At 49.9% G+C, this 26,667-nt stretch overlaps 1 protein-coding gene across 50 annotated transcripts in view; it reads left to right on the top strand.

Moving 5' to 3' along the window:
* Positions 1–26,667, top strand: part of LRRFIP1 (LRR binding FLII interacting protein 1) — a 147,453-nt gene that overhangs the window by 60,269 nt on the left and 60,517 nt on the right. For 26 of the 50 annotated variants that reach the window (XM_082395958.1, XM_082395954.1, XM_082395960.1 and 23 more), the window contains exons 2-3: positions 19,510–19,596; positions 26,237–26,254. In XM_082395958.1, coding sequence (XP_082252084.1) covers positions 19,510–19,596; positions 26,237–26,254 — 105 coding nt within the window. Of the gene's footprint in view, positions 1–170; positions 561–19,509; positions 19,597–26,236; positions 26,255–26,667 lie in introns of those variants that run through there. The other 24 variants (XM_082395955.1, XM_082395963.1, XM_082395941.1 and 21 more) reach the window with 10 other exon arrangements.

Genomic DNA, 26,667 nt, shown 5'->3' with positions numbered 1-26,667 from the left:
CCCCTCGCCCTCTCTCGGCGGGTGGGTGGGCGGCCGACGGGGCTGTGGGCGGGGCCGGCTGGGGTCCTTTTTCCCCACCGCCTTTCGGGTGGGGGGCGGAGGAGGGCTGGGTGGTGATTAATAACCGCGGCGCTGGGGCGCGGGGAGGAGCGCGCGCTGAGAACGGGGCGGGCGGGACCCTCGTGGGTGGTGGGCTGGCGGCGGCCCCAGCTCCTCTTCTCCCGGGCGCCGCCACCCCAGGCCCGCGGGCTCCTGGGCTCCGGCCACCTGCGCCCCGCCCCTGCGGCCGCGCCCCAGCCCCGGAACCGCGGAGGCGCGCCTCCGCCTCGGGAAGGGCGAGGTTCCCGTCCCGACGCGCGGATCTGTCTCCGGGCAGTAGCCCCGCCGTTCTCGGCATGCGGCTGCGCTGAGAGCCGGTCCGCCCGCGGATCCGGGGAGCCGGGCGTTGGTTCCCTTTCCCTGCTGTGTGAGAAGGTGGACCTGCAGCCGGCAGGATGACCAACCCTGCGGCCGCGCAGAACCAGGAAATAGACTGTCTGAGCCCAGAAGCTCAGAGACTGGTAAGAAGAAGACACATTTTCGAAACTTTTGGTTCTGATTGCCAGTGTTTGGTCCTTGTTGATGTTCTAGGGGCCAAGGGCAGGCGGCACCTTCCGCCGCAATCATCTGTGCCCCGGGGAGGTGTGGGGTTGCCTCGCCTGGCCGGGGACCCCCTTAAACGAACGTCCCCACGCGAGCATGAGCGGGGGGGGTGGCCTGCTCTCGGTTCAGTTCGCGGCTCGGTGTGCACTGACCCCCTCTTGCGCCCTGGAAAGCACATTTCCCTGGGCAGCGCCCCTCAGCCGGACGGAAAGGAACTTCGTCTGGTCCCCTCTGCCCGCAGTTACGGCCTTTTGACGGGCTCTGCCCAGCTGCGTGACTCGGCCGCGGATCCAGCCGAGGTGTGAGACCTGCGCGTGGTCTAGAGTTTCGCCCAGAACTGCTAGTTTGATGTTTTACAAAATACAGCACCTAGGAACTGGTGCCCAGAGACGGTGCCCTCACTCTGAGGCTGGCACCCCCAGTGGCTGGGTGGCTTGGAGCACTTGCCCTGCGCTGGGCCTTAGAACCAATGGGTTGCACCCGGTTTCTCTAGTTCCCCCGAGGACCCCAGTTCCCAGATCCACTTTGGCTGGTCTCCTGGGGTCTCCGGGTCCGGAGGGGATCCTCCCTCTGGGGGATTTTGCAGTTATCCGGCTCAACACCCAGCGTTGGAACCATGGATGTGGGAGTAGTTTGGTGTTAAAATCGGGCAGGGGGTGAGGTGGGGAAGGTTTGTAACTACCCCTTTTCATGTGGCTTGTGGTTGATGACGAATGGGAATATTTAAAGGTGAAAGGGCGCAGTTTGGAAAAGAAGCACATCATTAAGTTAGTACTGCAGACAGGGAGAGAGAGACCCTAGATTTCCACTTTATCCGGCCTGTGTGGAACCTTGATAAAAGTGTGAACCCCAAATAATCACTCCTTCACCAGGTAGGAATTAATCACCTACTGAGTGTTTGTGGAAGATTCAAGATGAATAAGACTGCCCCGCCCTGAGCTTCCCGGTCAACACCAGAGAGGGGAGTAGAAACAGATTCTGATGAATACGCACTTGAAAATTACATTCCTTGTTGAGGACAGTCAGGTGGATATTTTTAAGGTTCTCGTTAGTGTGCTCCTCTGACCTGACTTAACGTTCCACCCCCGGACCAGACCTTTGGAGCTGGTTCCTACCCCTTAACCTAGTTGGGAACCTACGGAGAGATCCTTGAATCACCATCAGGGAAGGGCCCTTGGAAGAAAGAAGGATGGGAATGCCGCTGAGAGATGCCCAAGCTCCCAAGGAGCCGCCTAGGCAAACCATAGATGGCAAGAACAGGCTGATGTTAATCCTGGGCAAGATTTGAGCTCAGAGGAATGAACTGCTGGGCAAGGAGAAGAAAAGAGTGACCATGGAGAACAGGATGTGAGGAAGGGAGCACCAGGCCGTCAGAGGCAGGAGTAGAAATAACACCTGTCACCCGAAGGCGCTGGCGGCACCGTCTCATTAACCCTTAACTTAACCCTGGGACTGGATCTGGTTGAGATGCATGCTTCACAGAGATGCTGCTGGGAGTTGGTGACAGAAGAGACCGGAACAGCTGCTGATTGAGGAGGTGCTCGGTGGGCACAGCCCACCTTCTCCTACCCCCAGTTCCAGGATCCAGTAAGCTCTGAAAATCAGAAGTTGTTTCTCTTTTTTGTAAGTTGTTAGCAGTATTCATTTGGCAGTGATGGGAGGCTATTCGCGGCCCCCAAGTCTCATCTTATTGTAGGTATCTGTGCCAAGGTCCCCAGGTCCCATTTGGCTGATGGGAGGCTATTTTCAGTCTTTATTCTTCTTAGTGTGAATATTCGTACATTTCTCTGCCGGCGTGTTAAGGTTCTTGACTAAGGGCTTGTTACTCTGGGTTGTTACAGAATATATGGTGTATGCATCTTGTTACCTTTCTAAAATCCAAAAATGTTGAATTCTGAAACACATTTGGTCCTAGGGGTTTTCAGTAATCAATTATGAACTTGCTTAAGTAAATAGCAGCAAAAACTTTTTTAGAGCAGAACTGTTTTCTGAGGTTAATGGTTGAAAAGGAAACGGTTGCTGAAGGGCCAGTGGGGTGGGATGTGTCAGAAGGAGTGGCCCAGCAGCCACCCTGGGCGGTAGCGTTCCAGCGGGAGAACGGTGGGCATTTCAGACTGGCTTGTGCCGGCTTGTGTCCTGCGCCCAGAGACCCTGTGTCCCGGGATCAGGGGTCTCCGGGGAGGAGGAGGGCCGGGGCCACCTGGGTGTGAGGCCAGAGCTGGGGTTGGCAGGAGGAGATGGATTCATCCAGCTCCATCTCACGGGGCCAAGAAAAAAGCAGGATCCGAGCAGGAAGTCCAGGCTCCTTGCAGGAGAGGACAGTGTAGAAACCATGTTTCTTTAACTTTTGAAACTTCCCCATGTTCGTGCCGGGTTGTGTCACCTCTGGTCGTTTTCCACATACTGATTAGCACTAAGTCCTCACAGACGACCAGCCCCATCCTGAGAGAGGCTGTCAGGGTAGAACGTGGACCCCCAAGTCTCATCTTACTGTAGGTACCAGTGCGCAGGTCCCCAGGTCCCGGTGGTGAGGGGACATGTGGATGAACGGGGCGGGGGGGGTTAACACAGTGCTGGGGGGCTGACCCTGCTGGGCTCAACAGAAGACCTTTGAGCATTGGAATCATGGTTTGCTTTAGGTGAATCATTTCCCCAAACAGTTAAGGTATAAAAACAGTTAAGTTAGGTCTTTTCTCATAGTAGCAAGAGTGTCCCACTAGGGCAAAGATGGAGACTCAACTTCCCTTTTTCTTTAAGGGTTAGTTTCTGTTCAGCCTGAACTAATATCAAAGTAGTGGAAGCCTCCTTAGCAAACTTTTTGTCAACCCTGCCGTCTAAACTGCCACTTACAGTGAGCACAGGAAATCGAGTTATTTATAGCGGCTGAAGTGTTTTCAGGCAAAGTTGATTGGTGTATTACCTGATTAGAGTTTGGTCCTTATCTAGTTTCTACAGAATTATGAGGCCACATGTTGGTGCGCTGTGTTTGCTCCTCAAAAGGCAATGTTCAAGAGGAAATTCTTATCCCTGAAAAATCAGGCTGTGTGACTCAGCAAAGGAAATGTGTTTTTTTTTTTTTCCAGAACCCACAGACTTTATTTATTTATTTATTTATTAAACATCTTTACTGAAAGGAAATGTTTATGACTAGTTACTCATATGCCAATGTTTCCGAAATATCTGACCATATTTAAAAGTTTTAATCTTGGAGCTCCATTGGCCATAAGGTTCGAAATACTAACCTGTTAAGGCAGTAAGCCTGTTACCTCTCAATATATGTTAGACGTGGGTCAGGGAGAAGAGGAATATTTATTACTTTACTGCTTTTACTCTGGGCCACCCAAATTTTAGTCTGTGTGTGTGTGTTTTAAAGCAGCTTATTTCCATATTTTCATGGAATGGATTTACCAGAACTTTCATTATTCAGACAGTCTAGATAAAATTAAGTAAATGAACTTCTTTCTTCTAAGTTAAACAAAGCACTATCTTGACTACATCCAAGATTAAGTGATTCAGAATTGCCATGTGTTTGATTGCAGACCACCTCTAAAATCCCCTTTCTGCGCCTCATGTATTCTTTTGGGGGAGGGCCATAGTTTCAAGTGGTTTTCTCCTTAATACTGTAACTTGACAACTTTAAAGCCGTATAAATAGTTTTGTTTGGACGCTAAAGTACAACTACTCTAGTTGTAGTTTAAATTACTATAAGGAAGATTTACTTTTCGTTTTAACTACAACGTTTCATTTATGTGTTTGTGTAATAGAGCTTATCAAAGCACCATCATTTCTGATCCTCACATCTGTTTTACTATCTCTGGCCAGTGGGTGTGTAGTCTTCCTGTGGGAAGAGAAATAGGAGTGGGCTTTTGGTGTGGGTGGGGAATCTCCACCTACGTCCTCTGAAATTTCCCCAGCACTCTTTCTCCTGGTGAGTGCTTCAGCATGTTTGTCTTCTCCCGGTGCTTTTAAACCTCCTGTGAGCTGAATTCACACTGTCGTTGTAGAAGACACTGTGTAGGTAGTAACAGTAGGTAGCATCTCCCAAACCCCTGCCGTGTCAGCCCTGTTAAGTGTTTTCTGTAGAAGTCTTCCCTTCCCCTTGCATAACCTCAGAGGTAGTTTCGTTATCTCCACTTACACATAAAGAGAAAACGGGCTCAGAAAGTTCAGGGGACTTTCCCAAGGCCACACAGCCAGCAGGCAGTGGGGCCAGTTCAGACCCAGCCCTGCTGCTTCAGAGCTGGTGCTGATGATGTCACCACCGTACACGATGCTCGGGCAGGTCTGGCAGGCAGTCAGCGAGTATCACTGCTCTTGTCAGGCTCTCTTCTGCAGCCCTGGGGCCTCACAACCCCAGTATCAGGGCTGAAGGGTTTCTTTTTACTAAGGCAGCCTGTTAGGACACAAGACCTTGCTCCGGAGTGCGTACTGAGAAGTCTTCATTGGATTAACGTTTCCTTTCTATTTCTGGTAGTTTTTCAGACAAAAGAACACTCAATGAACTGTATTTTTTCTAAATAAGGAAAGGAATAGTAGAAATGGCAGAGCTGCAGACATTTTTATTTTTCTATTTTTCGTACTGTACCACCTTTTTAGCTGTCACTTGTGTCACGCCACGCTGGGAGCCGCTGGGCACCAGCCTCATCCCTGCGTGCTGTAGAGCTCCTCCCCGCCGTCCAGACAGACGAGCTTGTTGAGGATGGAAATGACGGCTTCCGGCTCTTTCCTAGCCGGTTCCAGGAGAATCACTTGAGCATAGGAAAGGCTGTCAGTAGTTGTGTGCGGCCTACGTGGGAAAGTGTGGAGCTGCCGGAGGGTCCAGCCTTATTCCGAGAAGGAACAGTGTTAGTGTTTTGTGTCACCTGAAAGGTGTGAAGTTGGCAGGGAAGACCCTGAGTGGAGCGGGTGAAGTGAAGGGTATGGAGCCCGGAGGCATTGGCTGGAGGGCACCTGTCACCTGGAGAGCTGCACAGGTGAGGCCAGGCCGCTCTTGCCTGTCACCCGTCGGTCCTGCCGGGCACACACAAGGTCATTTGTGGCCATCACGCCCTCGCTTGTAACTCCAGTGTGTTGAGACTGTTGAAGGAAGTGTGAGCATCGCTCATCTCAGAAAAAAATTTTAAAAGTATTAACAACAAGAGAACTTTATTTGCATGGGAGATGCTGTGCACTGTTTTGTGTTTTTTTTTTAATTAATTAATTTTATTTATTTTTGGCTCCATTGGGTCTTCGTTGCAGTGTGCGGGCTTCTCGTTGTGGTGGCTTCTCTTTGTTGCAGAGCACGGGCTCTAGGCACGCAGGCTTCAGTAGTTGTGGCACGCGGGCTCAGTAGTTGTGGCTCGCGGGCTCTAGAGTGCAGGCTCAGTAGTTGTGGCGCACGGGCTTCGTTGCTCCACGGCATGTGGGATCTTCCCAGACCAGGGCTCAAACCTGCATCGCCTGCATTGGCAGGCGGATTCTTAACCACTGTGCCACCAGGGAAGTCCTGTGCACTGTTTTTTTGTTGTTTTTTTAAATTTTATTTATTTATTTATTTATTTATGGCTGTGTTGGGTCTTTGTTTCTGTGCGAGGGCTTTCTCTAGTTGAGGCAAGTGGGGGCCAGTCTTCATCGCGGTGCGCGTGCAGCGCCTCTCACTATCGCGGCCTCTCTTGTTGCGGAGCACAGGCTCCAGACGCGCAGGCTCAGTAGTTGTGGCTCACGGGCCCAGTCGCTCCACGGCATGTGGGATCCTCCCAGACCAGGGCTCGAACCCGTGTCCCCTGCATTGGCAGGCAGATTCTCAACCACTGCGCCACCAGGGAAGCCCTGTGCACTGTTTTTATTCATCAGCTTGAGCGTGGGTCGTTGTTAAGCCAAAGATTGTGTTGCGAAGTTTGAATAGGTAAATGTTATTCGTCTGCTCTCGATAAAGGAATGTGAATAATTTTGTTCCTGATTAAAATGTTTGTTATTCTGGTATGTTTTTCCGAGAAGCAAAGTCAGGAGATTTCCAGTAGCAAAATGGGGAAAGAGAACTCTACGGACAGTCTCAGGGTGCAAAGAATTCACCCCAGTGTAGAGACATAGCATTTCAGAGGCAAAGGGAGCACCCAGAGGTCACGTCACCTGGTCCCCTTGCCCCCCGGTGTTGACGGCTAGTGTTCAAAAGTGACGCAGTTTGTCCAGTTCACGTAATGCGTCAGCAGCAGAGCCGGCGCTGGCAGCTTGGTCTTGAGACCCCTCTCTGGACAGTCTCTGTCTTCGGAAACTCAGGGCCCCGCTGAGAACACCACAGTCACAGCCGCGAGAGGTGGCTTTTCCAACTGGTCCCCCACGAGCCGGCTCCTAACAAGCAGTGACGTAAAGTGGCTTTGCGAGGTAGAGGCTTCTTTGGAGGCTGCTGTTTTATCATAAAATTCCGTGATCATTTTACAGTCCATAACTCATCTGATTTGATTTTGATGGAAGCATAGTATTTTAAATAACCAGTTAAAATTTAGTCCTTAACTTTATGTCCTCCAAATCGTCAAGTAAAATTGATAACGTGTCTTGTTTATTTTGTGGCTTAAGCACTGGCCCCCAGACCTGTGCCCTGAACCTGTGGCTGGGCTGTTTCAACAAGCATGGCCGTGCAGTAGAGGGGTTCATTCCCCCCCATCCCACCCCGAAGTTTTAAAACTGTGGTTTGCAGCTCTGTCAGACCCAATGCCCCTTTTTTATAACAAGTTTTTAACATCCTTATTACTAACCTGAAATGAAGTTCCCAGGTGGTAAAATCTCCCTTCACACATAATTTCAAGTCAATATAATGTTTTAACTGTAACATTAAAAAGAAATAAAATGAAAGTAAATTGCAGTGACAGAATGTGAATATTGAGAGTAACTCTTGGGAAGGTTCTGAACAAAGCCATGTGTGATCTTCCCTTGATTTCCATGCAGATTGCATTCCTGGAATATTCAGTGTATGTTAAAACTACTCAGAATGTATTTTGAATTTATAAGTGAGTTGGAATGAATTTGTAGGTCTGAAAGTTATAATGTGGTTTTTCTATCTGCTTGAGTAGCCAATGGGAAAGTTCCTCATTGTGCGGGCCTGAGTACAGGATGGTTGGCATACCACGCCCTGCCCCCTAAATGCCATTAGTCCCCTCCTCCAATCACTGTGAGTTCCCAGCACCCCCCCCCCCAACAGTTCCAGAATGCCCTCTCAAGCGTTGGCCCTTCCCCCATTGACAACTGTCATCCCACAGTGCCTTCTTCTCCGTGGCCATCATAATTACAGTCATGGCTGAAAAGAGCAGGCCCCCTCGTGGGGGAACTTACCGTGATTGCCTGAGCAAGGGGTTTGGAAAGATGAGATGTTGAGAGTGGAGTAAAATGCACGTGGCAGCTGAGGGACGCGGGGGCAGTGGACACATGTGGTACAGAGGCCAGGATCACCACTGTTTCTGAGCTGCCAGCTGGTATACGCGCCCTCTCCTGTCCCTGCCTGTGCAGGGGAACGCGTTGCCCAGTCTGCTTGGTTGCTTTGAATAGCAAACTATTTTTAGAATCTGCTGCATATGAGGAGTTGGGGGTTTACATAGAAAACAAAAGTTGGTAGCTGTTGCCACTTCCTGTAGCAAAGTCAACTCAGGAAAATCATAAAGACCAGAGAGAAAATAAATAAAATAGAGATTAAAAAATAGAAAAGATCAATAAAACCAAGAGCTGGTTTTTTAAAAAAATAAACAAAATCAACAGACCTCCAGGCAGGTTCACCAAGAAGAAAAAGAGGGAGGACCCACATAAACAAAATAAGAAATGAAAGAGGAGAAATAGCAACTGAGACCACAGAAATACAAAGAATTATAAGAGAATACTATGAACAGTTATATGCCAACGAATTGGACAACCTAGAAGACATGGACAAGTTTCTAGAAACATAACAGCGTGCCCCAAAACTGAGTCAGGAAGAAACAGCTAATTTGAACAGACTGATTACTAGAAGTGAAATAGAATCTGTAACTAAAAACAAACAAACAAAAAACCTCCCTGCAAACAAAAGTCTAGGACTAGATGGCTTCACTTGGGAATTCTACCAAACATACAAGGAAAAACTTATTATAGGTATCCTTCTCAGACTATTCCAAAAAAACTGAAAGGAAGAGGGAACACTCCCAAATTCATTCTATGAAGCCACCACCACCCTGACACCAAAACCAGACAAAGACACTACAAAAAAAACAAAATTGCAAGCCTGTATCTTTGATGAATATAGATGCAAAAATCCTCAATAAAATATTAGCAAACTAAATACAACAATACATAAAAAGGATCATACACATAATCAAGTTGGATTCATTCCAGGGTTGCAAGGATGGTTCAACATACGCAAATCAATCAATGTGATACACCACATCAACAAAAGGAAAGACAAAAAACCACATGATCATCTCAATAGATGCAGAAAAAGCATATGACAAAATTCAACATTCCATTCATGACAAAAACGCTCACCAAAGTGGTTACAGAGGGGACATGTCTCAACATAATAAAAGCCATTTACGACAAACCCACAGCCAGTGGGTTTTCACTCAGTGGTGAAAAGCTGAAAGCCTTCCCGCTAAATTCAGGAACAAGATAAGGATGCCCACTCTCACCACTTCTATTCAACATAGTATTGGAAGTCCTAGTCATAGCAACCAGACAAGAAAAAGAAATACAAGGTATCCAAATTGGAAGAGAAGAGGTAAAATTGTCACTATTTGTAGATGAGATGATACTCTATATAGAGAACCCTAAAGTCTCCACACAGAAACTGTTAGAACTAATAAATGAATTCAGCAAAGCAGCAGGATACAAGATTAATATACAGAAATCTGTTGCATTTCTTTACACTAATAAGGAAGTATCAGGAAGATAAAGTAAAAAAACAATCTTGTTTAAAATCACGTCAAAAAAAAATACTTAGGAATAAACTTAAACCAAGGTGGTAATAAAAGCTATCTGCATGGGGCTTCCCTGGTGGTGCAGTGGTTGAGAATCTGCCTGCCAATGCAGGGGACATGGGTTCGAGCCCTGGTCTGGGAAGATCCCACATGCCGTGGAGCAATTAGGCCCGTGAGCCACAATTGCTGAGCCTGCGCGTCTGGAGCCTGTGCTCCACAACGGGAGAGGCCGCGATAGTGAGAGGCCCGCGCACCGCAATGAAGAGTGGCCCCCGCTCGCCGCAACTAGAGAAAGCCCTCGCACAGAAACGAAGACCCAACACAGCCATAAAATAACAAATAAATAAATAAATAAAAGACGACTCCAAGGTTTAAAAAAAAAAAAAAAGCTATCTGCTGAAAATTATAAAATGTTGATTAAGGAAACCGAAGATGATTCAAAGAAATGGAAAGATATCCCATGCTCTTGGACTGGAAGAATTAATATTGTTAAAATGGCCATACTACCCAAAGCAATCTACAGATTTAATGCAATCCCTATCAAAATACCCATGACAGAATACCCATAGAACTAGAACAAATAATTCTAAAATTTATATGGAACCAAAGAAGGCCCAGAATTGCCAAAGCACTTCTGAGGAAAAAGAACAAAGCTGGAGGCCTAACCCTACCAGACTTCAGACAGTACTACAAACCTACAGTAATCAGAACAGCGTGATACTGGCACAAAAACAAACATATAGACCAATGGAACAGAATAGAGAGCCCATAAATTAACCCACACACTTACGGTCAATTAATCTACAACAGAGGAGGCAAGAATATACAGTGGAGAAAAGACAGTCTCTTCAACAAGTGTGCTGGGAAAACTGGACAGCTGCATGTAAATCAGTGAAATTAGAACACTCCCTCACACCGTATACAAAAATAAACTCAAAATGGTTTAAAGATCTAAATATAGGACATGACACCATAAAACTCCTGGAAGAGAACATAGGCAAAATATTCTCTGACATATTATAGCGATATTTTCTTAGATCTCCCAAAAGCAGTCTCCCAAGGCAAAAGAAATAAAAGCAAAAATAAACAAATGGGAACTAATTAAACTTAAAAGCTTTTGCACAGCAAAGGAAACCATAAACAAAAGGAAAAGACAACCTACGGACTGGGAGAAAATACATGCAAAGGATGCGACCGACAAGGGCTTAATATCCAAAATATACACACAGCTCATACAACTCAATAAAACAAACAACCCAATCAAAATATGGACAGAAGACCTAAATCGACATTTCTTCAAAGAAGACATACAGATGGCCGACAGGCACATGAAAAGGTGCTCAACATTGCTAATTATTAGAGAAATGCAAATTAAAAGCACAATGGGGTATCACCTCACACCAGTCAGAATGGCCACCATTAAAAAGTCTACAAATAGTAAATGCTGGAGGGGGTGTGGAGAAAGGGGAGCCCTCCTGCACTGCTGGTGGGGATGTAAGTTGGTGCAGCCACTGTGGAGAACAGTATGGAGGTTCCTTTAAAAACCAAAAATAGAGTTGTCATATGATCCAGCAGTCCCACTCCTGGGCATATATCCAGAAAAGACAAAAACTCTCATTCAAAAAGATACATGCACCCCAATGTTCATAGCATTGCTATTTACAGTAGCCAAGATATGAAACAACCTAAATGTCCATGGACAGAGGAATGGAGAGAAGATGTGGTATATATACACAATGGAATATTACTCAGCCATAAAAAAAAGAATGAAATAATGCCATTTGCAGCAACATGGAGGGACCTAGATATTGTCATACTTAGTGAAGTCAGACAGAGAAAGACAAATCCATATGATGTCACTTATATGTGGAATCTAAAAATAATACAAATGAATCTATGTACAAAACAGAAACAGACTCACAGGCTTAGAAAGCAAACTTATGGTTACCAAAAGGGAAGGGGAGGGAGGGAGGGAGGCAGAACAAATGAGGAGTTTGGGATTAACAGATACTAACTACTGTATATAAGATAGATAAGCAACAAGGATATATCTTACAGCACAGGGAATTATATTTAATATCTTGTAATAACCTATAATAGAATATGATATGAAAAAAATAACTGAATCACTTTGCTGTATACCTGAAACTAACACAACATTGTAACTCAATCCTACTTCAAGAAAAAAAGAAAAAAAAAATGGCAAGTCAGGAAAGGGATTCTGTATCACAGCCTCATGGTTCCTTTGCGCCGTCTGCAGCATGTTGTAAATCACTTTAACACGGGGCTGTGTGTGTCCACCAGCGACTCTGAGATTTCAGCCTTGCCCAACAGGAGCTGTAGTCCTTCCTCATTCCCAGGAACAGTCACACGTGGAGACAGAGGGCCCCTGCTTGTTTCTAAACAGAACCAGTTCTTTGTCACACTGCAGGCTTCAACTGCATGATATTCCTATTATATTCACATGAGTGAACCTTAAATTCATCCTTTAACTTTTCCCAAGAGGTTATAAACTACAGTGGTAACATATCACGTGGCCTGAAGAAAATCCTGCCATCACAGAGCATGAGGGTCACTGATTGGCACGTCAGTAAAGAGCAGGAAGTCTCCCCGGACTCTGCGGGGCAGACTGGGAGCAGCTCCCACGGCATCACATCGGTGCCTTTCCAGGCTCCAGGCCTTCCTCCTTCCAGGTGGAGGAAATGACGAAAGCCGCTCAGGCCCACTTCTCAAGAGTCGTCCTAGAGTTACGGCTCATAAACCCCTTCCAGCTTCCATGTAGAATTCTGGAACCCCAGGAGAACTTAAGAACAGAATAAGAACTTTTTCTGGGACTGCGGGGTGAGAGGTCTTGGGATCTAGAATTCCACACCGTGCTCGAATCCCAGGAAAGCTTCGAAGCTCAGGAAGTATGCAGAGTCAGGACTCCGGAAGTCGTGTGGGGCTTTTTAGAAAGCTGTTGAGACTACGTCCTGGGCACCTCTGTCCTCTCCAAGCAGGCAGGACTTCGGTTCCACCAGTGTTTATCGCGTTTCTGCTTTCCGAAGATCATGATGTGGGGTTGAACGGGTAGGAGCCACAAAAGGATACAGATATTATCAGAGCTCTTAGAGCCCCCGACGTCACTGGAATTGGGGTGCAGGGTACTGGGGGCGGTGTGTGGCTGCCGCACCCTCGGGCAGTGTCCGCCACTGCTTACAAAACCTCCAGCACAGACAGGAGTTCAGGGAGGAAGGAAGCTGTGCAGGGGCCCGGCTCGGAGGGCAGGGCACGTCTCACCCAGGGCTTTCTCCTCCCGGCCTGGTGCGTAACTTCTCTCTTAGTTTTGCTCAATCCCCAGGCCAAGCAGGGGGCTGTCCCTGAGTTCCCTGACCCTGAAGAAAGGAGCAGCCGTTGTCTCTGGAAGACAGTTTTATTGCAGCTGGGAGTTTCTGGTGCTCCGAGCAGGAGGCCTGTCAGGGTCACTGGTAGAACAGGCGTGCATCTGTTTATCCGCTGACTTTTGTGTCCCGCTCTGGTAGAATCCACTTCTGCTCTGTGGTCCGATCTAGAACTAGAGCTGACCAAGCCCTCGGCCTAGTGCAGAGACCCATCACCAGTGTAACTCCTGTTTTTGCCGGTGACGTTTTCACATAACCCTCCAGCCTTTCTCCAGCCCAGCCCGGGTCTAGGCCGCCGAGAGAGGGCATTTCAGAGGGAAGCATCACTTTGGTTGTCTACCTCCTCAGCCAGCATGTGCGCCCCTGGGGCCGGGCCCTTGGCCGGTGGCCTCCATGCTTCCACCCCTGGACCTGCAGGGCGCTGTAGGGCGGGTGTCCCAGACCCTGGCTGGGTGCCCCTGGCTGCTTTTAGCCATTTGTTTAGGAGGCCCTGGGGCTCAGACTTGTGCTTCTTTGTGTGTTTTTAGCATCTCTCAGACCATACATATCACCTTAGTATCGGAGTGTTGTCTTATTTATCTCTGGCAAAATAAAATGTAAAAGTGGAACTTTGGAATCAACGTTCAGCTTTTTAGAATTATTAGGAGGCAACTTTGGTGATAAAAGGAATCTTCTCTTCCCAACCATCTCCACCATCAAAGGGTGCCTTGCTTTAAAGCCCCGTGTCTGTAAAGCTCTGTTTATGAGGTTCCAGGTCAGGACGGTAGGATCCTGGGGGGCTGTGTCCCCTGTGAGGGGGCTGGGACTCTGGCGTTCGTTCCCCACCAACACTGGGCGGTCCTGAGAAAGCCAGGGAGCCTGGATCTCGTCAGAGGAGGCCCGGCTGGGTCAGCTCCTCCCTCCCCTCCTCCCTAATGCTGGAGGTGCGCGGGAACAGGGAGGGGGGCCCGATGGTGACGGCTGGGGGTCAACACCGCAAGGGTTTTTAGCAATGGCGCCAGGCGACCTTCTCGCGGCAGTGAGCTTGGCCTTGGGGCTTCTTCATTTCTTTCCCTCTCTCTCTTTCTCTCCCTTTCAGCCTCTGCTCCCTTCCCCCACCCCCTTCCTTCCTTCAGAAAATGTTTGCTATTTATTATGAAAAATGTCAAACATACCCAAGCGGCGATGGGGTAACAGAAGGCAGAGGTCCTCGCGCTGGGGGAAGCAGCCAGCTCCCTGGGGGCGGGTGGAAGCCCAGACTGGCCGCACCCGAGGCCCTGACTCAGCGGGTCTGGGGTAGGGCTGGAGACTCTGCATCTTTCACAAGCCCCAGGGGCTGCCGCTGGGGCACAAGGGCCCCCCTTCCTGCCACCAGCCCCACAGCTGCCAGCCTACGGCCACTCTCCCCACCTGAGCGAGGCCGTATCACGTCATCCTTGAATGTCTCAGTGTGTATCTCAACAAAGATGGTCTTGGGCCAAAAAAGGAGGATTTGGGGTCCGGAGCTACGCCTGCTCCAGAGCCCCTTTCGAGGACAGTGGGCTGAGGGACGGGCAGCAGGACCGGCCCGGCCACCAAGCTCTGGGGGGGCGCGCGGCCCTGCCAGTGCCATGCGGTCACAGCGAGCAGGCCTGGGGCTTGGTAGCCAGTGGAGGACCCACTGACCTTGACCTCCAGTGGGAGCTGACAGCCATCGGGGGCGGGGGGAGGGGGAGCCTGGGCGGTCTCGTTTCCCAAACCTTGTTTTACAGCCCTGTGCAGTTTATCGTTTGTACCCTAAATGCCATAGGTCCGTCTCCTTTGCTCCATCCTTTCCCTTCGGCCATTGTCGTCTCCCTTGAGGTTGGGAGCGCGGCGGGGAGGGGGTCAGGGTGGAGAAATGCCCCACCTCCGAGGCCGGAGGCGTCAGCAGACCGTGTGCCTGGGTTCGGGTTTGGGTGAGTGGCGTCCGACGTGGCACGGGCTGGCTCCTGGGGCCACGTGGGCCTCCTTGGGACCCTGGGCTCCTGACGTTCCCTCCAGGGCCCTGTCGCCTCTCCGCTCGTCCTTGGCACGTGGTTCATGTTCTCGGGCTACCCCGGCTCAGAAGCAGCCTCTCCTCACTTCCCGGGTCTCACGCCGCCCTCCCCACCCCGGTCCTGCTCCCCACGTTCAGCCAGAGCCACGTTTCTAAAGCGAGAGTCAGACCCCACTGTGCTCTGCCTTCTTCAGACCCGTCAGTGGTTCCGCGTTCCTTCAAGGTAAGGTTCCAGGTACCAGGGCTGAGGCTGGCGCGGGCAGCCGGGCCCTCGGGACTCCGCCGCCCTGTGCTGGCCCCTTGCCGCCCGCCCCCTCGCCTGGCCTTCTCCTCCTGCTCCTCGGCGTTGGCTTCGGGCTCCCGTCCTCCAGGACGCCTTCCCGACACCGGACGGGTTACGTTCTCCTGCAGAGCAGCCCCAGCACGGTTTCTCACCCACCGTAGCACTGGTCACTTGTACGTGGTCCCCGAGAGCTTTGTGTGCCGCCCCTGAGACTGGGGCCCCACACGGCACGGTGAGAGCCCTTCCCCTGCAGTCTCGGCGGTGCCGCGAGGCCTGCGCTGGGGTCCTGATGGCCAGGAAGCTGCAGTCCCCTGCAGGCGAGGGACAGAAAGTGAAAGTGTGCATTTGGAGACTCAAACGGTGCGACACGGCCGTGACCTCAAGCGTGTGAGTTTATATTTTACAAAAGTGTCGGTCCGCAAAGGATTTGTCCTGCATCACCGAAGCCCTGGCCGGGGGCACACCGACCCCTGGAACCGCTCGCCTGACGGTCGGCACCTGGCGGGCAGGGCTGGGCCTCCCTGGAAGTTTTGGGGGGAATGAACTCGTGCCTGCAGGTCACCAGGGTGGACCATCGCTATTTCGTACTTTCTGTTCGTTGGACGCCTGATCTTACCGGACGTTTCCTCTGATGCTGTCTTAAATGAGCAGCACCTGTGACGCTCTGTGTCTCGCTGTTCTGTGTTCTTGGCAACGTCAGCGTCTTAGAGTGAAGTGTGTTGTCAGAGCTCTGTGCGGTTTTTCTCTTAGGCACCGCAGGCTGTGTCGGGGTGATTCTGCTGATACTGGTTCCGTGCTGATGAAGTTGGCTGTGCATAGGTTTTGTGCCCCTTCAGACGCTGGCTTGTGTACCCGTTAGCTTTTAGCCAGCGTCCCAGAAGCAAGCATGGCTGTTACCACTTCCTGTGTTACGAGAGCCTTGCTCCCCGCATGTGAGTCATGGAAGAATCCTGTGAGATGTAGGTGCTTCATACGGCGGTGACTGCAAGCATTTGAAACTCTACTGAATTATTTATCTCCTTCCACATTCTAATCTAAGGTGAAGCTTGGCCACATCGATCTGTCTTCAAGGTTGGCTAGCTCGTGTCCTCACAGGGAGCTTGTCCTGTAACTTGGTTCATTCATGTGGTCCCTTTGTCAACCCAAGCCCAGGTCCCTCAGGTCGGGGGTTGTTCTCATGGACAGGACAGACACGCTGGGTGGGCGTGAGGCCCAGAGAGGAGGTGGGCCACGACGGGAGCCCTTTGCTGGTGGGTAGAGGCCCACCAGAGTAGCTGGGGTCTGATGGGACGTGATTCTGGAGGCCTGCCAGTCTGGTGGGGAGGCCGTCTCAGGTGGCAGGGACCACCTGCTCTTAGAGGTGGTCTCTTCGAGGATCTTTGCTCCGGTCCCGAGAGGAGTTCGAGCAGAGGAGGGGGCTGGACGGACAGGCTGGGGAGGAGGTGGGCGTGCCGGGGCTCAGGCTCCTTAGTCACAGGGGCACCCACGCTGGGTGAGCAGGAGTCATCCCAGACCTCACCGCCTCGTGTCGGTTGTCTGCTGCTGCGTGACAGATACCCACAAATGTGGCGGCTTAGAACAGCACACGTTGATGATCTCACAGTTCCCGTGGGTCAGGGGTCTGGGCACAGCCTACGGGGTCCCTCTGCTCAGGGTCTCCCAAGGCTGCAGTCAAGGTCTCGGCCAGGCTGCATCCGTTCTGAAGCTCAGAGCCCTGTTCCCGGCTCACATGGTTGTTGGTGGCATTCACGTCCTGCGGTTGTGGGACTGAGGTTCCATTTTCCTGCTGGCTATCAGCTGGGCCGCTCTCATTCTTTGTCATGCGACCCCTCACAGGCCCTCTCGCACGTGGCAGCTTGCTTTTGCGAGGCCGTCAGGAGTCTCTGTCTGACCTCCAGGCCTACTTTTCCAGGCCTCACCTGATGAGGTCAGGCCCGCCCTGGAGCTCTGTTTTGATGAACTCAAAGTCAGCTGATGAGGGACCTTCATTACTAGTGCATTTCTCTTTGCAGTATAATGTAACCCAGTCACAGGAGTGACATCTGTCATACTCACCGTTCTGGCCACACTCAAGGGGAGAGGAGAATGTAGAGCGTGTACAGCAGTGACGGGAATCTCGGAGACCACCCTAGAACTCTGCCTGCCACACGCCTCTCTCCCCTGTCCCCCTCTGGCAGCCCCTCCTTCTTCCAGCCTCTTTCTCACATTCTCACTCCTCCACCCCCCTCTTCTTCCTCCATGCCCTCCCTTCTCTTAAATCCCCTCGCTGTTCCTCACCGCCCCCTCCCCAAGCTGATGGGCTCTGGCTGCCTGGTCCACACCGGCTTAGACCGTGAGCCAACAGCCAGGGAGCCCAGGAAGGGCTGGAGAGGCAGCTGCACTCAGCGTGGACGCAGACCTCTTGCTGGCCCGTTGATGGGGCTATAGGGAGTCAGTGTACCCAGATGTAAGTCTATCAAACCTTCCCCTCCCCTCCCCTCCTCTCCCCTCCGTTTTGGCTGGATCTTTTTATAGACCCTGAGCGAGTGGCTCCATCACACAATGTAACATGGTTTAGAAAATTGAAAATGGCAATGAGGTATCAAAGTTCTGATGCAGTTGTGATCTTTGACATCCTTGATTTGAAGGACCTGGGCTTGGGTTGATAAGGAAACCACATGAACGAAGCAGGTTATAGAATAAATTCCTTATAAGGACATTAGCTAGCTAATCTCTGACAGATCAGCTGTGGTCAATTTTCAACTTAGATTAGAACTTAGAAAGAAGACGAATTTGTAGTTCTGTGCAATGTAATTGTGGGGTGAGGGCGAGGGACGTCCTTGACATGAGGAGCCACGGTCCTGGTGGGAGCCTGCGGTACAGGGTGCCTGGCCTTTGGGAAGAAACTGGGCAGCAGGACATTTGGGCCACCTCACTGCTTGCTGGCCCCAGTGACCACATCAGAAGCACGTGGCCGTCTCTGATGGCCCCGTTTTAAGATGACCTAGGGAACGGCGAAAGCTGTCAGAACTGTTGGAAGAGTCACAAGTGTATTCCCATAAAAAATTAAGTGGAAAGGATGGACTTGTTTGACACCAGAAAACCTGAATCCTGGTACCCTTGCACCGTTCACCTCACCGGGCCATTTTATCACCTGAGATAATGAATAAGCTCGAGATTTGTAGAATGCGAAACAGGGTTCAAGTGCCAGGTCCGACGGCACTGGTTGGTCCTGGTCAAGGGTTTTAGATGCTCTTGAGTAGAATAAGGCAAATCAGCTACAAGTTGACAGGTAGTTAAATGGAGCCAGATTTTGTTGGTTTTTTTAAAAATTCATTCATTCATTCATTCATTCATTTATGGCTGTGTTGGGTCTTCGTTTCTGTGCGAGGGCTTTCTCTAGTTGCGGCGAGCAGGGGCCACTCTTCATCGTGGTGCACGGGCCTCTCACTGTCACGGCCTCTCTTGTTGCGGAGCACAGGCTCCAGACGCGCAGGCTCAGTAGTTGTGGCTCACGGGCCTAGTTGCTCCGCGGCATGTGGGATCCTCCCAGACCAGGGCTCGAAACCGTGTCCCCTGCATTGGCAGGCAGATTCTCAACCACTGCGCCACCAGGGAAGCCCCAGATTTTGTTTTAATGTAACATTTGTAACAGCTGGAACCACTCTGCTCTGGTCGAAGATGTCTTGCTTGAGAAAAGATGGGCTTCCCAGCGCTCAGGTGCTGAAGGGGCAGCTGGGGGGCAGCGGGGAGTAGTGAGGGGTGACTGGACAGGAGTTCTGGAAAGCAGGGCCAGAGTCTCAGCCCTGTGACCTTGGACAGGTCTGGTGGCCTCTCCAGGCCTCTGCTTCCTGCTCTGTAAAGGGAGGGGTTCAACCAGTGACCTGGGGTCTTGTCCAGCTCTAGTGCTTTGCTCCGTGCGCTAATCTGTCATCGCTCCAGAGGAAGGCAGACCGCCCAGCCCTGCCACTTACGGGCTGTGTGACCGTGGGCGCCCTACCCTCTCTGTGCCCTGGTTCCCTTATCTATTAACTGGGTATGGTAACACCGTCTCCCCAATAGGGCTGTTAATGAGGAGTCCATGGCATAATATGCATGAAGCCCTCAGAATAGCACCCATTGGCATTTAGTAAGGGGTCAATACAGGGGAGCAGTCGTGACTACTGTAACTATGGTGACCGTGATTCCTGGACCCTTTTAACGCTTACAAGTCTGTGTTACTATTTATTAAGCTCTGAACAAGAGCATCATTGTCAACCGTGTCCTGGACAGGAGCCGCTGGTCTGTCTCCTAACAGCGTCTCCGGGTCTGTTGCAGGCGGAGGCCAGGCTGGCGGCAAAGCGCGCGGCACGAGCGGAGGCCCGAGAGATCCGGATGAAGGAGCTGGAGCGGCAGCAGAAGGAGGTAACGCCGGGCGGCTCGTCGGTTCTCGCGGGAGGCTTCCGTCCAGGCAGCGCGGGCCTGCGCGGGGCACCTGCCCCTCTGCTGTCGCTCTCGGTTTGAAGGCACCTGTGCCTGTGACTTTGGCTCGAGATCAGGCCAGGGCGTGGCATAGCACGCGGATGCCAGATGGCCCGTCCTGGACACTCAACCTGTCGGATCCTGGGACGAGCCTCCGCACAGAGCACTTGCCCACGTGGCTCTCCCCGACCCAGCGTTCTGGCCGGAAGGAGCCAAGAGGTGCTGGCTCTGGACTTGAGGTTCTAACTGTTGAGCTAGAATGCCCGTCTTCTGAATTAAAATGTGAAAGAAGAACAGGTTATATTTGTTGAGCCTAACCAGTCTCCTTTAAGAATACCTCCCCTGTGGTTTTTACACTTTTTCATAGGTTTCATGAGGCCTGAAGCCCCTGTGTGATACAGAGAACAGAATAAACACTGGATGAAATAACCAGGAAAGAAACTGCCCTCCTGGGAAGGTGGATAGTAATGTGTTTACACACCTGTTAATGCTGTTTGCTACTTTCTTTCACCACCTTGAGCCGGAGCCAGAAGCCACGTGGGCAGCGTGAGGGCTCTTTCACTCGCAGTTTAAGGGGTGGGCTTTCCTGTGACCTTGAAGCCCACGCAGCGAATGAGCGAGTCCCTCTCCATGGTCTCCGCCTTCTCCCTTGGGCCTCGGCCTCGCGGGGTCTGGGGAGCAGCAGTGCCAGGCCCACCAGCGGCTCTGCTTGTTTGGAAGATTTGAATGTGTTGTGTTGGCGAGGCGGCCAGCTGCTTTTCCCAGGGCTGATTTTCATACTCAGAGTCCGGTTTGGTTCATGTAGCCAAATTTTCAAAGTCGAACCGGTGTCTTAAAACTTGTGAGGTTTCAGATAAAACTCTGGATTTCCAGTTTCTCATAAAACCACTGCAGTTTCTGCCAGGTTCCCAAGGTCACGTTCCCTGTAGAGGCGAGGTGCCCACTGTCATTCCCTGCCTGACTGCGGGGTTTGCCACTCTGAGTGGACCTGTGTACTCGGGGGGAGGGGCGTGGCCAGGCTTGAACTTGAGGAGGAAACCTCTCCCACGTGGCTCCAAGAATCGGTTGAAGGTTACTAGAAACTCAAGCCCAGGGGGTTAGTTAGGAGGGTCATACCTGGGTCCTGATGACAGGAGGGCGGGGGCCACCAAGGTGGCCCGTGGAGTGCTGGGGATGGAGGGGACATGTCCCTGAGAGAAGGGCCACACAACACGCCAGCGGTGACGTTGGGAAGTGGCCAGAGCAGAGGGGCAGCCATACCCCGACTGTATTTTAGGCATCGCTTGTCCTGTAACTACCCGTAAACAAAGACGAAGCAAATATTTGAAAGTAGATCACCACACTCTCCCTCACTGTTGGAAATACAAATACAGTCGTTAAGTTCTCGTTTTTATGATATTTTGCCTCTAGTTAATTTAGTATTTTAATTTTTTGTGCTTTTCTTCTCTTAATTTACTCAGAGAAGCACGGGTTTCGCATTTTCTCAGTGCCTTTCCCCACCCAGAATCATATTTATTATTTTAAAACTGGAAATAGAGACACCTGAATTTTCATGTTAGTTATTTGGACTTTACAACTGAGCTGAAACTTCCTGAGGCTGGTGGGTCACCTGAAGCTCCTCCCCTCCGCCATTAGCTCAGTTAAGGGTGAGGATGGGAACCTGATTCATACTTGTCTGTAAACAAACTCTGGGGTCTGAACGTGACCAGGAGTCATTATTAAAGGACATTCAGAGGCATTTTCAGGAAAGTCTATGGGGTGAAGTATTTGGACTGGAAGGTGGAGAAAAGGGACAGGCGGTGTTGTTTTGTAGACCTTTGTCACTTAACCTGTCTGAGACAGTGTCACCTGGGCTTTAGGAATCACCCTGACAGCAGCCAACAGCCGGGCACCAGACTCTGACATAAAGAGTACTCGTTGGAGGCCACCTAATGGAATAGTTCTCTTAGCCTGGACTGGTTTTTAAGTTAGAGATTTGATTGATTGATTGATTGATTGATTGAGCCGAGCCACGCAGCTTGCGAGATGTTAGTTCCCTGACCAGGGATCAAACCCCGGCCCCTGCAGTGAAAGCGCCGAGTCCTGACCGCTGGACCGCCAGGGAATTCCCTAAGTTAGAGATTTTATATAAAAAATTGATTTTTCAAACTGCCTGGCATCGATGTCTGTTTAGAATATTGCTGTCCATTCAGTAGCTACTTGCAAAGCCCCCGTGTGCAGGACGCTGCCAGCCCCTCCCCTCTGCTTTGGAAACCAACTGGCAGGGAAGCTCGGCGGTTAATGCAGTGGCTTCATCACAGTTTGCGGGGTGAGGCTGCATTCTCCAGCGCCAGCAGAGGCTCATTCGTTCATCTGCTTCCACTGCTTTCCCTCCAGCCCCCAGTCTTTTTTATATTAAGGCCTTGAAAGAGCTGTAAGAAGAATTTTTCAAAATATATTGTTGCCCCTCCAGGTTTTGCCACATTTGACTGAGTGGCCGCCTGGTAGTGTCTCTGGTGGCCTGTGGCTGTCCCCTCCGCTCTGTTGTTGGAGCTGGAGCACTGGACTCGGGAAAGATGACCTTGAACCTGTCAGGGGGCCTGCCTTTGGTTTTCTTGGTGGTGTTATCAATGATAATCATTTTATCATTTGTCTCACAAGTGAGAGAAAGTTACTCTCAGGTAAAATTTCTACAAAATCAAGGCCAAAATGAATTACATAATATATACATACATATCTATCTTCCAAATTATAATATATTCTAGCCTTAATTATGGGAAGAATTGAATTAAATATATAGTTGATAACATAAGCAGCCTATTACAGAGTTCTTTGGCATAAGTTCTTGATTTAGACAATGAAAGTTAAGAGGAATTCGGCTAAGAAACCATTTATTTGAAGAACCTCCTTTCAAAGCAAAGCACCCTTTTCCCCCTTAGAGTCAAAGAAAGTCCCCTCCCATTCCATTTTAATTCTGCAGAGTGATCTGCTGCTGAACTCCTGCACTTCAGTTGCAATATTTCAAGCCGCAAAACTGCAGTTGCTACCCAAAGATGGGAAACTAAGTCAGGGCCATTTAATTTTGGTATCATTAAATGGGCGTTGGATGTCGGTGGGGGGAGGGGGGGACTGTGTGGAGGGTCCCCCGCCACCTGCCACGCCAGGCACAGCACTGCCCCTCACAGCAGCCTCGCCAGGCCCTGGGAGCCCCACTGCGCTCTCAGGACAGGGGAGCCCGGAGGTCTGAAGCAACCTGGCCCGACAGGAGCTGAGATTCAAGCCCAGCTCCTGTGCAGCGTGGCCTGCCCTGGGGTGTCTGGTGCCTGCTAAGGACCTCGGGCTTTGCAGAGAAAATTTGATTAAAACCTGGGAAATCTGATTAAAAATACCATAGTTTGCCTCACTCGGTCAGACACACAGTGTCGTTGGTTAGTAGATGGCATTAGAATCTTCAAATTCTTTTTTTAACATTTATTTTATTGAGGTATAGTTGATTTACAGTGTTGTGTTAGTTTTTGCTGTACAGCAAAGTGATTCGGTTACACATATACAAACATTTTTTCATATTCTTTTCCCTTATGGTTTATCACAGGATATTGAATGTAGTTCCTTGTTGTTTATCCATTCTCTATATAATAGTTTGCATTGAAATTCTTTATTCTTGCGGTAAAGACACTTAGGTGGTTCACAGGGATGAAAATGTTTTGTCGTGATTCAAGTTCCATGGAAGGTCTCGCACAAAAACAAGTTTGCTAGTTGGGTGCCCTCAGCATTCAGCCACCGCAGAGATGCTTTCAGACGTGGGAACACGTTTCCAGGGACCTTTCTCAGGATCAGGCCACGTGCCTGATGGCCCAGCCCCACGCGGTGAATTATCTGGGTGCAGAATGACACCCTGGGTGGGGGGCCTGTATCTGTCAGGCAGGAAGCAGAGAAAGTTAACTCCGGGCAGCACGGTGGGTGAGTGCAGACGCTGAATGAAGAAGCTGCAGGTGGGGAAACCAGGACGGGCAAGAAGGCCTCGTGGGTGATGAGAGTCAGATGGCGGAGGCCTGGAGGATGGAGAGAGGGCCCTGGCTCTGCCCCGTGGTTCGTATCGATGTGTGAGCCCAGGAGCACTGACTCATACAAAGGACAGTTTTGCTATCATAAATTCAGTGTGCTTGGGACAGGAGCGCATTGCCATTTAAAGCGTTATGTCTGCTTCCTCAAAAAAGGGATTTGAAAGGTTTAAAATAAAATACACGTATCTTTTATTTGTAGTCAGAGAGATCTGGGGTGGGGCGGGGGGCCTGGCAGGGACCTCCTGGAGCCCCTGGCGTGTGGCGGTGCCGGGACTGGGTGCTCTCACAGTCTGGAGAGGGGTCTGTCCAGGTGTTATTGACAGGCGAGGAAGACGGACCTCAATTAGACAGTTTTCCCAGAAGCTGAGCGAGTGGCTGGCCAAGATTCAGATCCAGACCTGGAAAAGCTGCAAAGCTTGTAGTCTTCCCAGTGCATCCTCTGCCTCCAAATCAGGTGCATAACCAACAGCGAAAGCAAAGGGCGGCGTCCGTGTGTTAACCTTGGGATTAACCTTGGCAGAGAGCATGCTGCCGCGCGCCACCAAGGCGAGAGAAGATCCACGTAGTCCCCAGCGTTTTGCAAGCAGACGTGCACCTTGAAAAACAAGTTTTTTCCTTGGTGCTGATTCAGGGCTCGTCATATAAACACAGAACGGACCTTTGTGTCTGCTGTGAACACGCTTTGTGAACACGGGAACAGCAGCTGTTCGTCTAGCTGATTCTTGACGTGACCCGTGTCCCGGGCTGGGGGAGTGTGCACGGGTGGGCCCGTGGGCGTGCACGGGCGTTCGTGTGCACATCTAGAGAGAGGAGACAGACAAGCTTGCAGGTTTGGGGACGCGCTTTTAGGACTGAGGACGGTGTACAGACAACATCCCTCGGTCTCCCCTCCGCATATCACATCTCCGGGCCTGTTACTAGAAATAGCACCACAATCTGAGGTTATACAATCTGATAGCCCGGGCACTGGCATTTTAAGTTGTTGATTAAGTGGAAATGAATATGTTTTGGAAGAGCCGTGTTTAACTAGTAGGGTTGATACTTTGGTGTAAAAATTGAGAAACACAATCCCTGTTTCCACCGGCTGGCGAGCCACCCCACCTCTGCACAGGTGCTTCTGAGCAGGACCAAGGCTTTCCTTGACAAGGAGGTCAGCTCGGCTGCAGGCACACGGAGGCTGTGAATGCCTGGAGAGCAGTGACCGTCGCTGGGGGCTCAGGAGAGCAGGAAGCTGGCATCACCACCGGGGGGTGTCAGAGATGGGTCGTGGTTGAAGCCGCACTAGTGCCTGGGACCCTCCAAGGCCAGCATGAGAGTGCACACAGAGGAGAGGTGAGAAGTGTCACCAGTGCTGGAGGAGAGTAGACCTGTCATCAAGCCCCAGCAGACCCTGAGGACATGGGGGCCTCGAGCCGGCTGCAGATCTGTCCAGATGGCCCAGGCAGCCCCAGCCCTCCAAGCCGCCCACTGCACCCTCCAGAATGGTTCTTTTCACCCTTGCGGATGGTGAGGACCGACTACATTAGCTGTGCTTGGGGGCTGTTTCAAAGGATTATGAGCTCCTTTTTAATGGATTTCTTAGGGAGAATATGTAGATATTCTTTGGGAAATCTGAGTGAACCTCTTACTTTGTTCGAGAACCTACACTAATGGAAAAAAAATGGTGGTATGATGCCCAGGTGATGTGATGATGACCAGAGCGCATCTCTTGTTGCTACTGACCTGATAAACATCTCTGCTGGAGGCACAATGTTTAATAGTCATAGTGTTGAATATATTGAGCTGTGCTCACCCACGTAGGACTAGAAGCACCAAGTCTCGAGTCTTGTAGTTGTGGCAGTGCCTTGGACGATGCCTGACTCAGTCCAAGTTTTGTTGAATGAATGAATGAACGGATGGGTGGAGTAGACATCTCAGTCTTACCTAGAGATTACTACAAAATTAGGAGAAAGCTCTAGAGCAAACTAATGTGTCAAGGTATGATAATAAGCTTTTCAAATTTTTTTCACTTATATTCCAGTGATCACTCCATTTGGCTGGAATTTTCCTGGTATTCTGTTTGTATCTGTTGAATTTTCCACGTATTCTGCATGAATCAGAATGTGAAAGCCTCTGTCTTCACTCTTTGTGAATTTGACCAGTTGACTTTCCAATTAAATTTCTGTACTTTTTTGTTAAACTTTGATCACGGTGAAAAGAAATTTTAAATTGAAGATGGAAGTTCTTTTTCCCATTAACGGTAACAGGTTATGCAAACTTCTGCATTAGAATAGTAGCAGGATTCTTGTAGACTTGTGTGGACATGCCTATGCCATACCAACATATCTAAAATAGAATGTAAAATCTGTTATGAAATTACTGATTATTTCCATGAGACTTCAAGAGGTTTTTTTCATTCATATTTTACCAGTTTTCACCTTTTTTCCAATATGGCTTTTATTCATATTTCTAGGTACTTACAGAACCTTTCTTTCTGATGTTTATACTTCTGTAACTGGATTTTATATTTCTTTCCCAATTTCTTTTGCCCTCCTCTATAGATCTATCAGGTTCAAAAGGTAGGCTCTTCCTTCTTTATTTCCTAATTTGCATGTACTCTTTTTCCCTTGCCAAGGACCTGGTCACCTTTCAGAAATAACACCTTTGATTGAAAACTCATTGAAGTTCTTACTGCTTCTTTTACTGCTTTATTTATGAATCGGTTTCAACAAGAATGCTTAGGTCCCCACTTCAGCCCACACGCAAAGCAGCCGTCAGCATACATTTCTGTGTATTGAAAACTTTTCCCATCTCCCTTTTCTCAAGAAATTAGAAAATTGTTTAAGAAGAAAAATTAACTCTAAGACAAAATAAAAGTCACACCTCAGAATTTGGAAAACCTTTTGCAATCAGATATTTAAAAGGAAAGATTATCCTCTCATATAATTTTATTAGAAAGGGTTTAAGCTATCAAGGCATATTACCACACATT

Source organism: Balaenoptera borealis, assembly GCF_965194805.1.
Source record: "Balaenoptera borealis genome assembly, chromosome: 6".
Lineage (NCBI taxonomy): Eukaryota > Metazoa > Chordata > Mammalia > Artiodactyla > Balaenopteridae > Balaenoptera > Balaenoptera borealis.
Note: the sequence above shows the minus strand (reverse complement) of the source record. Positions and strands in the feature narration are given on the sequence as shown.